Source organism: Elephantulus edwardii, unplaced genomic scaffold, assembly GCF_000299155.1.
Source record: "Elephantulus edwardii isolate Elephantulus edwardi_28Jun2011 unplaced genomic scaffold, EleEdw1.0 scaffold00245, whole genome shotgun sequence".
Classification (NCBI taxonomy): domain Eukaryota; kingdom Metazoa; phylum Chordata; class Mammalia; order Macroscelidea; family Macroscelididae; genus Elephantulus; species Elephantulus edwardii.
Genome location: NW_006399995.1, coordinates 642,364 through 658,369, shown reverse-complemented (window position 1 = coordinate 658,369; position 16,006 = coordinate 642,364). Strand labels below are relative to the sequence as shown.

Sequence of the window (16,006 nt, the reverse complement as noted above, 5' to 3'; positions counted from 1 at the left end):
AACATCTACAGAGATTTTGGGATTCCATTCATTCATTGTTGCACCCTTCTCCCCGCACAAACCCCTCCCCCCTCCCCCCAAATTATATACTTTTAAGATACTTGTAGATAATCTTATCAGATTAAGGACGAATCTATTTTTTATTATGCTATCATCTACTGAGTTGACTGCCTTTTCCCATTTGTTCCCCGAGTTCCATCAATTTTCTTTTCATTGATTTCTCCTTTTTGAATTTCTGATTCAAGATGTTTTTAGGTGGCTCAGTTGGAGGAATTTTTATCTACTGAAAAAAATGTTCAGTAATATTTTACTGCAATTTAATTACAAATTTATGCAGAAAATTATGCTATTTGACAATTTTTACAAATTGTTCACTGACTTTAGTTACATAATTCACAATGTGTCAACATTCTCTTTAATTGGGCTTTTGCTGTTTCCTTTCAGTTCATATGAAGGGATTGGCATTTAAAAATAAAAACAATTTATGAAAATTAATAAAATATAATTATAGAAAAAAAGTAAAAAAAATAAAAACAATATAACTGAAATTTAGAGAGGATAAAGATGATTCAAACTGAGGAAATGTTCATTCTCAAAAGGTGAAATAGCCATCCTGCCTGACCACAAAATAAGATCTTTTCTTTTTACACTTGGATTAGAAACTAAAAACCAAATTTCTAACTGGCTAAAAAAATCAACAGGGAGATAAAGGCGAGGTACATAAATAAGAATTTATCAATGATACATAAGTAGGATCATAAAACTGATCAAGAATGGCAAGCTCTGGTGGCCTAGAGGCAAGAAGCTGCACTGCAATCCTAGAGGTGCACAGTTCGAATCCACCAGATGCTCTGCTGCAGAAGGAGGGGCAATCTCCTCCTGTACCTGTCAGATCAGACTTGTCAGTACATACATTAAAACAAACAAAACAAAAAACCCAACAACAACAAAAAAAAACAAAAAACAACTGATCAAGAATATACAAACCATTGAAGGCATGTGGTTCGAATCCACCAGATACTCCACTGAAGAAGGGCCAACCTACTCCTGTGCCAGTCGGATCTGATTCGATGGAATCACAACAAGAAAAAAAAACCCACCAAAACCCCATGCCATTTCCCATTCTTAACCAATGGAACAGAACTGAGAACCCAGAAATGGACCTATCTATCTATGGTCAACTGATATTCGACAAGGAAATCAAACCTATCAAATAGGGAAATGACAACCTCTTCAACAACTGGTGCTGGTAAAACTGGACTTCCACCTGCAGAAAACTGAAACAGGATCCTTATCTCACACCTTACACAAACATAAACTCAAGGTGGATCAGACACCTCAGAACAAAGCCAAAACCAGAAAGCTCCTAAGACATAAACTGGGACCAAGCGTATAAGACCTAGTCTACAGTATAAAGGGACTGACAAATACAGCCAGAGAATAAAACTGATGAATGGGATCTTCTAAAGATTAAATCCCTGTGTGCATTATTATTATCACACGTGTGAAACTAATATCCCTACAAAAGGTCTACCTATTCAGCTGTCCCTTGGCTGATGTCTGTGAAATTTTATTTTTGTGAAATTCTCATTGCTCTCTGATAAGAATGTTTTATTGTCCCTAAACTTCTGTGCAAACAATACTATTTATACTGAACACCTGCTTGTCTCCTTGGAATCTAGAGTGCTGGTACATGCAAGGGAAAGGATGCATATATGCGCCATGAAAAAGCAAACCTACTGCCATCAAGTCAGCGCTGACTCATAGTGAGCCTATATGATAAGATAAAATTAACCCATGGGCTTCTGAGGCCTTATCCTTCTCCTAAGGAACAGCTGGTGACTTCAAACTGCCAACTTCTTGCTTAGGAGCCTCATGCTTAACACACTTCATCAGCTGGCTCCTCCTATATGATAAGCCCCTAACAAAACTAGTCTCTAAATGAGCTTTCCTGATAAAACAACTTTTCCAAGTATTGTCACAATTAGGTGCCAGGGGAATTAAATGGATGCTCTGTAACGCCACTGGGAGTGCTCTCACTCTGGGAAACTTGCACCTGTTTCCCCCCAGCAGGCACTACATGTAACCTTTTCTCCGTGTATTTCTTTTGGCTACAATAAAACTAAGGCTATGAATCAGTTCAGCCTCAGTGAATCACGCCTGGAAAAGTGACACCAGAAGAAACGGAAATTTTCAAAACTAGAACTAGTAAAATTCTGGGTTCCAGCACTGTGAGGAATGTAATCTCCCTCACATACACCTTTAACGACCAAATCTCCTGCCCACAGTGGGAAAGAGAAGTGAGTATCCTGTTAAACATGGCAGCCAATCAAGCCACTCTAAATGTGAGCATTTATCTCACCAATAACCCAATCTCCTACACCAGATTCTTGACAAGATTCACTAAACACACACCTCTTCCAAGTCTCCCATTCCAGGCCTTCATTCAGTAATTTTTCAGCTCTTAGTCATTATTCTTGTTCATCCAAATTTTTAAAAGCTTTGTCTCTTTCAGTTTTGCTTCACTAGCCATGACTGAACCAGTGAAAAGTCCTGATTAAAACATGCTATTTTTGTGTACCGCAGAGATGGAACCAAACTCTAGCTAAGAGTTTTTCAGAGGCAATATATCACAAGGGAGAAGACTGCCTATCTTTCTCCCAAGGAGCAGCTTGTGGATTTGAATCATGTGCTGAGACTTTCTAGGTAATTACTGAACCCAATGATGGTCAATAGTTGGTGTCAAAAGTGAAATTCAATAGATCGCTTATGATATGAAACATGGTAAAAGCACTGCTTGGGAAAAGGAAGGATGAAGGGGTGGTAAGACAAACGTTTGGTGCCCAGGTGTCTACAGAATTACTGATTGCTGGCGGCAGCAGCAGAGCTGCTGTCTACTGTGAAAAGCAGTTCTCTACAAAATTTGAAAATGATAAATCTAACCACGAAACAATTGGCTTGCTGAAATCCTTGAAAGCTTTTGGTCACGGAGGCAAAAGTGAGAGTGGGTGAAGTTATCAGTTTTCTTGTCTATGTGGAAGAGAGGAAGATCTAAAACATCTCAAAGATCAAATTCTGATGCACCTTTCATTTTTAAAGTTTGTGATGCTCTCTCTAAGCTTAAGGAAAAAGCATTAGATTTCAGAGTAAAATTTTAGGTAAACCAAGGGAGAAATATCACCCCAAGTGTTTCCTCAGCTTCGCTGCTGCTATAGCAACCCTCCACCTTCAATCTTATAGCTAGAATCTCCTCACAGTTAGACTACTACTAATGCTGTTGCTGTTGTTGGATACAATGAGTTGTAACTGGCCCACTCCAGTGGGTTTTCAGAGGCAGCAAATTGCATGGCCTATTTTTCTCCCTCAGATTGACTGGTAGATTCAAATCGTGTACCTTTGGACTGTCAGCACAATTCCCTTACCACTAAGCCATCAAAGTTCTGTAATACTAATGATAGGAGTCTGAATAAATCTGGAATAAGGAAAAAGATCAAGTGCTAAATAAAAAAAATGCTTGCGTTTTGATATATGAGAAAACGTAATATATTTAAAACACTCTTAATTATAATTTCATCAATTTTAAAGGGATTATTCCTATCAGGAAAACATACAAAATTGTTACTGGGATATAATTTGCTCGATTTTTGCCAACTGTACAAGGAGAGTACTTGAAATAGAAGGGATCTGTAATCAACAATTGTTACTACTTTAATTTTTTTTTTTAAATGTGCTGCCTCTAGAGAAAAGGGTAAACATGGAGTGGGGAAGAAATGTTCAAAAGTAGTTTTTCATTGTTAATTAGCTCTCATGAAATCACATGTCTGACTCTTGGCTGATGATTGTTTTTTTAGCTTAAGTAAGTGTATTTTTAATTCATACTCTTAAGACTGACAAGATGAAAAAAGGCCTGGGAAAAGCATTCAAATGGCACGGCAACATCTTGGCTTTGATACCACTTTTTAAGACCCTGAATTTACAGGCTCAAATTGTGCTACCTGACCAACTGACTGAAAGAGGTCCATATTTGTTTCCATTCCACAAAAGGTGATCCAACAGAATGCAAAAATTATCAAACTGTGTGGAAGGTGAAGAGATTGAAATTGTTAACAGCTTTAGTTTGTTCAACTCCATAGTCAACACTCTTGGTACCAGCAGCCAGGAAATTAAAAGACTTATTGTGATGGGAAAGTCTGCTGTTAGGGACATCTCCAAAGTACTGAAAAACAATGGTGTCACTCTGGAGACTAAGGTGTGCCTGATACAGGCCATGGTCTTTGCAATCACTTGCTATGCGTCAGAGAGCTGGACAATGACTAGGGAGGATAGAAGAATTGATGCCTTTAAGCTGTGGTGTTGGAGAAGAGTACTGAATGCATGGACTGCTAAGAAAACGAATAAGTTCATCCTGGAGAGGGTGAAACCAGGCTGCTCCTTTGACATACTTTGGACATGGTGCAAGGAGGGACCAGTCCTTGGAGAGTAACATCAAGCTTCGGAGGGTGGAGGGACAGTGCAGCAACAAAAGACCCTCAAAGAGGTGGACTGATTCAGTGACTGTAGTAATGGGGGTAGGTCTGTTGGAGACCGTGAGATTGGCATAGGACAGAGCAGGGTTTAGGGCTGTTGTACATAAGGTCTCTGAGTTGCAGGCAACTCCATGGCACAGAAAAACAACATCATCATCATTCATAATACAATTAACACCTTTTTTCAACATAACTTTTTACAAAAAAAGGCTGGATCAGTACATAGACAGGGAACTGCCAGAAATTCAAGGTAGAATAAAAGGTGGTAGAATGAGGGTTATCACTTCTGGTGTTAGATGGAACTTAGACAAAAACAAAGAGTACTAGAAAAATGTTTATGTGCTTTATTGACTATGTAAAGGGATTTGACTATGTGGATCATTAACATTGAGAAGAACTGCAACACTTAATTGTGCTCATGGGAGATTTGTACACAGACCAAGAAGCAGCTGTCCAAAAGAGCAAGGGAATACTGCACAGTTTAAAATCAAGAAAGGTGTGAATTAGGGTTGTATACTTTTTCCATATATATTTAATTTGTATTCTGAGGAAATAATTCAAGAAGTCTTCAATATGGATTCTATCTTAACATCAAGAAAAGTCCTCATGACTAAACCAATAAGCAACATCATGATAAATAGAAAAAAAGATTTAAGTTGTCAATGACTTCTTTTTATTTGCCTTCACAAGCAACATGCATAGTAGCAGCAGTCAAGAATCAGGAGATGTGTTGCACTGGGCAGATCTGCTGTGAAGAGCTTCTTTAAAGTGCTAAAAAGAAATTATGTCAGTTTAAAGACTAAAGTGAGTCTGACCCAAACCATGGTATTTTCCACTAACTCATATGCACGTGAAGTTAAACAATGGATAAAGAAGGCTTAAGAACTGATGGCTCTGAATTGTAGTGCTGGCAAAGAATACTGAATATACCAAGAGCTGCCAAAAGAACAAACCAAGTCTGTCTTAGAGGAAGTATAAACAGAGTGCTCCTTAGAGACAAGGATAATGAAACTCTGTCTCACAAACTTTGGGCATATTGTTAGGCAGTACTAGTTCTTTTGAAAAAAGGCATCATGCATGGAAAAAGTAAAGTAAAAAGGAGACTCTCAACAAGATGGAAAAGTAAAACATAGGAAGATCCTCAACGAGATGGACTGACACAGTGATTGGAATTTAATGACGGCACAGGATAGGGCAAGGTTCCGATCTGTTATTCACAGAGTCACTATGAATTGTAGTCAACTCGAAAGCACCTAACACTACCAACAGTTGCCAGGGTCTGTCCAAGCTGAAACCTGACAATGTCTATTACTGGGTTGTTTCTCCTTCTAGCATCCCTAGTCACTGTCCAGCTTTCTGATGCATAGCAAGTGATTACAAAGACCATGGCCTGTATCAGGCGCACCTTAGTCTCTGGACTGATATCGTAGCTCTTCAGTACTTTGGAGATTTTTCCACTGCAATATGTCTTTTAATTTCCTGGGTGCTGGTACCAAGAGTGTTGATTGTAGAGCCAAGCAAACTAAAGCTGTCAACAATCTCTCTCTCTTCATCATCTATCATGATGCTGCCAATTGGCCTGGTAGTGAGAATTTTTGTTTTCTTGATATTGAGCTTCAATCCATATTGAAGGCTGCAGTCCTTGACCTTCTGCAGCAAGTGCTTCCCATCCTCCTCAGTTTCAGCAAGCATGGTTCTGTTATCTGCACATTGCAGATTGTTGATGAGTCTTCCTCCAATCCTGATGCCACATTTCTCCTCATACAGCCCAGCTTCCCAGATAATCTGTTCTGCATATAGACTGAAAAGTATGGAAATGGGACACATCCCTGGCATACACTCTTCCCAATTTTGAACCATGCAGGGTTTCCTTTCTCTGACGACTGCCTCCAGATCCAAGTATAGGTTTCACATTAACATGATCAGTGTTCTGGGATTCCCATTCTTCTCAGAGTTAGCCACAGTTTGTTGTGATCTGCACAGTAAAATGCCTTTGCATAATCAATGAAACATAGACATTTCTCTGGTACTCCCTGCTTTCAGCCACTTGAAATCAAGATGCTAATTAGTGTTACAGTTCTACAGAGAGTAGTCATATTCCTATGTAATTCCTATCAAAAAGTGTCATGCACAGAAAGCATAGAATACAAGTGTGGCTTTTCCATTCACTCCTTATCAGACTCTGGCCCCCTTTTAGGATGTCTGACTGCTACTGATTTATATTCAGCTTTCTAGACCTGAAACTAACAATTAAAAACCAAATTCTATTTTCATAATTTTTTTTTTGCTACAAACATGCCACAGGAAGCAAGTTTTTAGTTTTTAAATGCTGCTGTGCTGAGAAAGAAATTGACCTTTCCCAGATTAACTCATTAGATAAAAATATTAAGATAAATGAGCAAGGGACATAAACCTAGAATTTCACCCTGATTTTTCTTTTTCCTCTCATCTAAAAACATGTCTCTCCATTTATAAATTTTTATTCATTTATATCCATCAATATAGTTTGTAGTTTTCTTAATAGTTCTTGTACATTTTTTTATTAAGTTTATTTCTAGTTGTTGAGAGATTTTTCTTTTTTAATTGCTCAGAGTGATTGTGATTCAGTGAAAGTTTTTCAAAGCACACTGGTGTTTCAATTATTCATATACATTGTTTCATAATATTACTTACAATGTACACAACTGCATTTTTCTCACTTCTTCCTTGTAATTCTGTTTTCATTAATCCTTCTGTCTTTACTGTTTTATAAGCTTTATTGTTGGACAAATACTACTCTGGCTAATCAACTTATAAACATGTATGTCTTCAACAGTATAAAACGGTTTTGTTTTTGTAGAATTGCTTCTGTTCCTTTTCAGGTTAGAAAAAAAACCAAAAAAGGAATGGAAAGAAAAGTAACAGTTTCATTACTTAAATAAGACATACTGATTCTTTAACAAACAGAAAGAAACAAAAACCAGCTCCTGGGGAGGCAGAGAGAAGAGGAGGGCTCTGCACTCCAAAATATGTATCAGCTCAGTTGGACTATGATTCTTAGTGGCTTGGCAGTTACATAATGATGTAATAAATAATTAACTATGCCATGATGGGATGCAGGATCTTTACTCAGGTCACAACACTGATGTGATGTAAGACGGTTTTCCTGAGGTTTGGCCTGCATCGTCTTTTATCTTAGATAAAATGAGCAGAGGAGGGAGACCTGACTCCCCCAACAAAGAGGAGCTAGGAGTGAAACACATTTTTAATTTTTAGATCAGAGGAAGACAGACACCAAGAAACATGAATCTCTCCAAAGAGCACTGTGCCTAAAGATGTAAACAGGCGACAAAGTCCTTCGCCTGGAACAGCACAGACTTCCTCTAGAGTCGGCACTGTGAATTTTAACTTGCAGCCTCCATTAGCTCTGGTGGCCTGGAGGGTAGGAGTTATGTTGTTAACCCAATGATAGTGCCTCTCCTGGTATGTTGAATCCACCAGTAGCTCCATGGGAGAAAAATGGGTAATCTCCTCCTGTGTGATTTATAGCCTTTGAAAACCCACTGGAAGGTCAGCTATCAGTTGGCTCCAACTTATTGGCAATGAGCATTTGTGGTGTGTTTTAAAATTTTTTTTAAATATACTGTGAGAGAATAAATTTGCCAAAGCTATCCACTTGTGGCATTTCTGTTGTAGAAGGAGTAGATAATAAACTAAGACAGGCATCAATGATCTTTATTTTTTCACACTGTTCTTGGAAGCTTTCTCCTATTCTTTAAAGTAAAACTCCAAATGTTTCCGTTCCTTTCCAAACTGCTCTGAAGGCAGTGAGTGCAAACAGTGACTGCTGAGCCTATTCTTTCACTGGCAGCACTGGCTAGGAGACAGCAGGGAAAGGCCTCTCCTGCGCACCCAACACACAGCTCCCCCAGATTCTATCCAGACCATCAACTGTATGATGGGGAGGTTAAAGTGGCTGGAATTAAAAGCCTTCAGGTAGTCCTTCTGAAATCAATGACTGATCGTGATTATCTGGACTCACTGAACTCTCGGGGAAGAGAACTCACGGTGGTGGGCACGCTGGGCATTTGTTAACATGTTCTGTGCTGGAATAATGCTATGTCCTGCTTGGAGCAACCTTTTTTTGGTGCACTTATTCACCCCCAAGAGTACCATGTGTCCCCTCTGGAACTGTACTTCTTGTGTCTGTACCCTGAATAATATGGCACTGGCTTTCAAGTTCCTTATGACTGAACTTATGCTTCAGAAAATGTAAAAAAGGTTGAAAGAAAAAAATGAAGGAAATAGACATGTGGCCTTCTAAGACAAACCTTTAGACTCTAGTTCACAGGATTTAGTTTAACAGCTAAATTCAAGAACATTAAAAAGCATACCTGAGATGATACTGGTGGCCGGTCTCACCCTGATATCTGGAGCTCTACTGGTAATAATCTCAATGTAAAATGTCTAGCCAAAGGTCAAAGAGTTGAGTTATAAAGCAAAAAGAGTTCATATAGCAAGCCTGAGACTGCTATCCTTAGAAAGGCCTGACTGCAAGGTGGCCTTGACTGGCTTCTGAGAACTTAAACAGTCAATGGTATTGTTAATATTAGGAGCCACGTCTGAAACGACTCACAGCAGACCCTCTGGGGCGCTTTCATGGCAGTCAAGTATACAGGATGAGACTGGCCACTTTCTTCCTACAGAGCAATTGGTGGATGCTCACCATGTGCTTTTGGATTGGCAGCACAGCTTCTTCCTCATTAGGCTCCCAAAGCTCCCCAATCAACAGTTGCCTAGACAGAAAATACTCCCAAAATGATAAGAGTAGCTCACTGTATCTAAACTTATTATACAAGCAATATGGTTTACATTGAGCATCTTCTTTTCTTCTGGAACTCCAGAATTTGGATATGTGATCAGCCCTGGTATAAAAACTGTGGTCACAAAGTATCTAACAACTCTCCCTTGTGGATAGCATTTCACACATATTGCCACTTGCTGCTGAGGGAACTGAACTCATCCTGTGTGAGTCTACTGGGGGAAAGCTAGATATCTGAACCTGGTTTCCCCTGGAATTCACCCCACTCATCATGCACCTTTTCCCTTTGCTGACTTTGCTTTGTATTATTTTGTTGTCATAATTGAAACTGTAAGCAAGGCTCTGTGCCAAGCCTTCTTAGTCCCTCCAGAGAAACCTATGGGAGGTCTTGGGACCCCTGATATACTAGTAATAAGTTTAAACAGGTAAAGAGATCAAGCTAGAGTCATACAACCCATTCTGACAAAAATAAAATCCATTCTGACACAGAAACACATCATTAAATGTCCTTTATGTTAGCAAAAGGTTAGAATACTTACGAAAACAGATCAAACCACTGCTGTTTTGTAACAGATTCCTGACGTAAAAGCTTCAAAACAATAGGACGCATGAAATCCCATTTGTCTTCAAATTGAAGAGAACCTTTATTCTTTAAAACAAGAAAAGAAAAAAGAATAGCTTAATTAAAATGTAGTTAAAGTTAAAAGGTCCTGTAATTTTAGTCTTTCAATAAATAGATACTTAAAGAAACACAGGGACTCAAATTTAAAAGAACAATTTTCTCACAACAGAACTTCTATATGCTTAATTTTGTATCAAAAAGAACCCCCACCGGAAACCCATCATAAAATTCTCTCATTGCCATGGAATCAGATCCTACTCAGAGTTGACACTCTAGTAGGTTTTCAGAGGCTGTAAATCACAGGTGAGGAGCATGCTCCATCATTCTTTCACTGCTAATGGATTCAAATGTCAAGTAAAAAGTTTGGCTTTGACTAAGCAAAAGGTTTGATCTGAACTTTTAGAAAGTAATCTCTGGACCCTTGGAATGTTATGCAAAGAAGTTTCTTTGCCTGGGGACCCTGGGTTTCACTGGATAGTTTTAACAATATGATTTAGGGCAGGGGCTGGCTACACATAAGTAGTCACTTGCTATGCCTGGAAAACCAGTACTGTGACTTGGGGTGAAGGATAGGGTCACACAGCATCAGTCAACTTAGAGACTAAGATTAATCACATGAACCATCAATTAAGATGGCTGTACAATGAAATCCCTATAAAGACTCTGGATACCAAAACTCAGGTGTACATCTCTGGCTGGCAGTGGTCCACACGGACCATCATACCTTGGTGTTAGAAGTATCAAGCCATCTCACTCGATAAGAAGAAGAAAACAGAAAACTCTTTGTCTGGATTCTGTCCTTTGGCTGATTACATCTTAATATCAAGAAAACAAAAATTCCAAATAACTATGAGATATCCTCTCACCCTAGCAACAATAGTAAAATTCAACAGAGCAGCCATCAACAAATGCTGGAGGGGTGGTGGAGAGATTGGTGGCATTGTAAAATGGTGTAGTCACTATGGAAAGCGATCTGATGCTTTCTCAAAAAGTTGGAAATACACCATTTGACCCAGCATTTCCACTACTGGGCATATACCCTAAAGAAAGCAGAGCCACAACTCAATAGATGTATACAAACCCACATAAAGATGGAGAAACGGGGAGCTCTGGTGGCCTAGTGGCAAGGACCTGCAACTACAATCCCAGAGGTGCATGGTTCGAATCCACCAGATGCTCTGCCAGGGAAGGAGGGACAATTTCCTCCTATACCAGTCAGATCTGATTTGACGGTACACTCACATAAAAAAAATAATTTTTAAAAAAAAAAAAGATGGAGAAACAACTGAAACTGTCAACAAATTAATCTTAAATTGGATCCACAATCAACACTTTAGTACCAGCAGTCAGGAGATTAGGAGACATATTGCATTGGGAAAATGAGCAGTCAGGGACCTCTTCAAATTACTAAAGAGCAACAGTGTCAGTTTGAAGGCTAAGGTCATACATAGCCTTTTCAATTACTTGACAAGCATCTGAGAGCTGGACTAAGGGTGACAGAGAAAGAACTGATGCTTTTGAGTTGTGGTTCTGTTGAAAAGAGTTCTGGATATCCCATGGACTGCCAAAAGAACAAACAGGAATGTCTTGGAGAAAGTGCAGCAGGAGTGCCCCTTGGAGCCAAAGATGACAAAGCTTAGCCTCCTATACTTTGGGCATGTTGTTAATAGAGGCTTTTCCTTGGAGAGGAACATCATGCTTAGAAAGATGACAGACAGGAAAGATCCTCAACCAGATGACAGACACAGTGACTACTGCTGCTGCAATGAGCTTGAGTATGTCAAGATGATGAAGATGACACAGGATAGGACAGGGTTTAGATCTGTCATTAGCAGGGTCTCTATGAGCTGGACTCTACTCAATGGCACCTAAAAGCAATACACACTGTTCAATATTCACAGTAAGTACTGTGATAAAAGACCATTGGCTAATGAGAAATTTAATGTCAATATTATATACTAACCTTATCTTTATATTATTTTTCGGTCATCCTTACTGGTTCATCTACTCTGCCCTTTGCAAAAAGGGTGAGCCAATACCAAATATTAAAGAGCCATGAAAAGAACATACAAGTGTTTTATTTTCTAGATTATTACATGGAGTCATATTTCATTAACACAAGGATATTTTTAATTGCTTTCCAAAAATATTTGTCAATTTATAAAATGAAACAGCATATTCTGTTGTTAGATGGCACTGAGTTTATTTATATTCATACAAAGGGCATCAAGAAAAGGGCATCCATGATAAAATAACAGAAACCAGATTACCCTTTCTGTCTTAAATAAAAAACCAACAGGTATTATAGACTAATGATTTCTGAGAAAAGGAAATAAAATTACTTAAGTCCTATAAATGTGCAAACATACTGTTTAAATTTCCAGTCATCAACAGAAGTTGTTATAACCTGATGCCATCAAACTGGAACAAACTCATTGCTGATTTTCCAGCAAGATTTCAGAGGTTGTAAATCACATTGGAAGAGACCGCCCACCTCTTTTCTGTGAAGTAGCTATGATGGATTCAAAACTGCCTTCCTTTGTTGGGTTGGCAGTGCAACTCCTTCCCACTAGGCCACCATGAACAGAGTCTGAAGTTTGGGAAAGCCAAAGTAATAAGAATTTATGATGCAGAATACCAGAAGAAATGTCACAGAAAGGGAGCTCTAGAGATCTGTTGAGGAGTCCCCTTGAGTCTTTGACCTGCAACATGTGCATGAGAAAAACAACGTGAGGTTGGTTAGAAAGAGCAAATCAAAACAACTATGAGGTATCAACTCACCCCAGTAAGAATAGCAAAATTCAAAAAAGCAGCAAACAGCAAATGCTGGCAAGGTTGTGGAGAAACTGGAACCCTTACTCACTGTTGGTGGGAGTGTAAAAAGGTTGTATGGCACTATCTCAAAAAGTTGGAAATAGAAATACCTTTGACCCAGCAATTCACTACCGGGAATATACCCTAAAGAAACCATAACTGCCACCCAAGCAGATATATGCGCACCTATGTTTACTGAGGCTTTGTTCACAATAGCAAAGAGCTGGAAACAGCCCCAAGTGCTCATCAACAAAAGAATGGATAGAGAAGCTTTGGTATATTCACACAATGGAATACTATACTGCAGTGAAAAACAAAGAAGTCATGAAATATTATATAAAATGGGTGATCCTGGAGGACATTATGCTGAATGAAATATCTCAGTCACAAAAGGACAAATACTGCATAGCGCCACTGTTGTAAAATGGGATGGACATCAGGGTTGGGGGGAACCTAAGAGGGGATAAATAACATATACTTCATTGAAACAGATGAGGGAGAGAACTACTTAAAAGAATATAGGATTAGGGATTATTTTCATGACAAGACTACAGAAAAAGAAATGCATATTAAAGTGGACAGTGGACTGAGGGGGACTGTATAACAAAGAAAGAAATTTTTTTTTCAAAGAGAAAAATGAACTAGTGGGATGGGTGGGTATGGAGGAAAATGTGCAACAGTGAATGAATGAGGGGAAAATTAAATGGAAAGCATATGCTGTAAAAAAAATACATGTTGCATAAAAAAATTCATTAATAAATTTTTTTTTTTAAAAAAAGGAAGAAAACAACCATGACAGCTCACACAGGACTAGGAATAGTTCATATGCCCACTAACCAGAGAGGAAGTACTCATCAATACACTCGTCTTATTGTTGACTGTCATTGAGTTGAGCATGACTCATAGCAACCCTATGAACAAAAGGTCTGAAGGCTTTCTATAACTATCAACATTTATCAAAGTTCATAGTGTTTCCAGAGGCATGTTGTTTAGGAACCACTCCTATTTCACTACGCAATGGGTATTCTCAGAATAAGCATGGGCATTCTCGGAATGGCACTGCTTATGAAGTAGAGTTAAAGTAGCCCTACTATAAAAAAAAATTTAAACAAAGTATCAATCCAGGAAGCTCTGGTGACCTAGTGGCAAGAAGCTGTCCGGAAGGTACTCAGTTCGAATCCACCAGATGCTCCACTGGAGAAGAGGCAATCCAACGATACACCACCACCACCACCACCACCACCACCACAACAACAACAAAAAGTATTAATGCATCCAAACAAATACCACCACCAGAGTCAATTCTGACAGTGACTCCACAAGGCTAGGCAGAAATAACCCATAGAGTTAACAAGATTATAACTCTTACAAAACCAGACTGTCACATATTTCTTCTGTGTTGATAGGCTTGAGGACTAACTTTTCAGCTGTTGTTAAGTATCACTGAGTTGCTGGTGACCCATAGTGACCCTATGTACAACTCCGAACCCTGCTCTATTCAGAGCCAACCTTAACTGTCTCTGACACATCTACCCCCAGTACCCCAGTCACTGAGTCAATCCATCTCACCAAGATCTCTCTCTCCTGCACCATCCCTCCACCCTCTCAAGCATGATGTCCCTTCTCCAAGGATTGGTCCTGCCTTACAATATGCCCATAGTATGTCAGATGGAGTGTCAGACTTGCTGCCTCCAAGGAGCAGCCTGATTTCACCTTCTCCAGGACAATCCTGTTTGTTCTCTTAACAGTCCATGGTATATTCAATACTTTTCTCTAGCACCACAGCTCAAAGGCATCAATTCTCCTATCATCCCTAGTCATTGTTGAGCTTTCTGATGCACAGCAAGTAATTGAAAAGACCATGGCCTTGATCAGGCACACTTTAGCCTCCAGACTGGACATCGCTGTTCTTCATTACTCTGGAGAGGTCCCTGACAGCAGATTTTCTGAATGCAATTCATGTGGCTGCTGGTACCAAGAGTGTTGATTGGAGCCAAGCAAACTAAAACTGTTAAATATCTCAAACTCTTCACCATCCATACTGATGCTGCCAATCGGCCCAGTGGTAAGGATCTTAGTTTCTTTTCTTTTTTTAAAAAAATTATTTTATTTCTTTTTTGTGTGTGTACCATCAAATCGGATCTGACTGGTACAGGAGGAGACTGTCCCTCCTTCTCCAGAAGAGCATCTAGTGGACTCAAACAACATACCTCTGGGGTTGCAATGTAGCTTCTTGCCACTAGGCCATCCAGAGCTCCCTGATCTTTGTTTTCTTGATGTTGAGCTTCAATCCATATTGAAGGCTGCAATCTTTGACCTTCTTTCTGCAGCATATGCCTCAGATCATCCTCAGCAAGCAAGGCTGTGTTATCAGCATTAATGAAGGTTGTTGATGAGTGTTCCTCCAATCTTGATGCCACATTCCTCCTCAAAGTGTCCAGCCTTCTGGATGATCTGTTCTGCACATAACTGAAAAGGTATGAAGATAGGATCCATCACTGGTGAGTTCATTTCCTGATTTTGAACCATGCAGTGTTTTCCTTGCTCTGTTCTGATGTCCTGATCCAAGCATAAGTTTTGCATAAGCACAATCAAGTGTTTGGAGATTTCCATTCTTCTCAAGAGTTTGCCAGTTTGTTGTTATCCACACAAATACCTTAGCAGAGTCAATGAAATAGAGATAGACGTTCTTCTGTTATTCTCTGCTTTCAGCCAAGATCCATATAATATTAGTAACAATACTCCTCGTTCCATGGCCTCAGCTGATGTGCTGTTTCAGCCATGTTTGGATAATTTTCAGCAGGTTCTTGTTTGTATGTGATATTAATGATATTGTTTGTTAATTCCCACATTCTGTAGGGTGACCGTTTTTTTTTGGAATGGGAACAAATATAGATCTTTTCTAGCCAGTTGTCCTCCAAATTTCTAGTGGTTGTCCTCCAAATTTCAAAGGTCATTAAAAAGACAGGAGAAAGAAAAGACCAAGATGAATGTCAGAAGAGACTGAATATTGCACTATAATGCCGAGAAGCCAAAGCAAAGGGAAGAAATCAACAAGGAGCTGAACAGAAGATTTCAAAGGGCAGCATGGGAAGACAAAAGTATTATAATAAGCAATCCCAGACGTATGCGGTTCAAATCCACCAGATGCTCTGCTGGAGAAGGAGGGGGCAATCTCCTCCGGTACCAGTCAGATCTGATTTGATAGTACACGTAAAAATAATACAATAAAAAAATAAAATA

The 16,006-nt window shown here is 39.2% G+C and overlaps 1 protein-coding gene across 1 annotated transcript in view; it reads right to left on the bottom strand.

Annotated features, from left to right (window-relative positions):
- The window catches only part of CUL5 (cullin 5), a 91,124-nt gene that overhangs the window by 54,091 nt on the left and 21,027 nt on the right, over positions 1–16,006 (bottom strand). Inside the window, exon 2 of the mRNA XM_006899044.1 lies at positions 9,867–9,976. Within this exon, the coding sequence (XP_006899106.1) occupies positions 9,867–9,976 (110 nt within the window). The remainder of the gene's footprint in view (positions 1–9,866; positions 9,977–16,006) is intronic.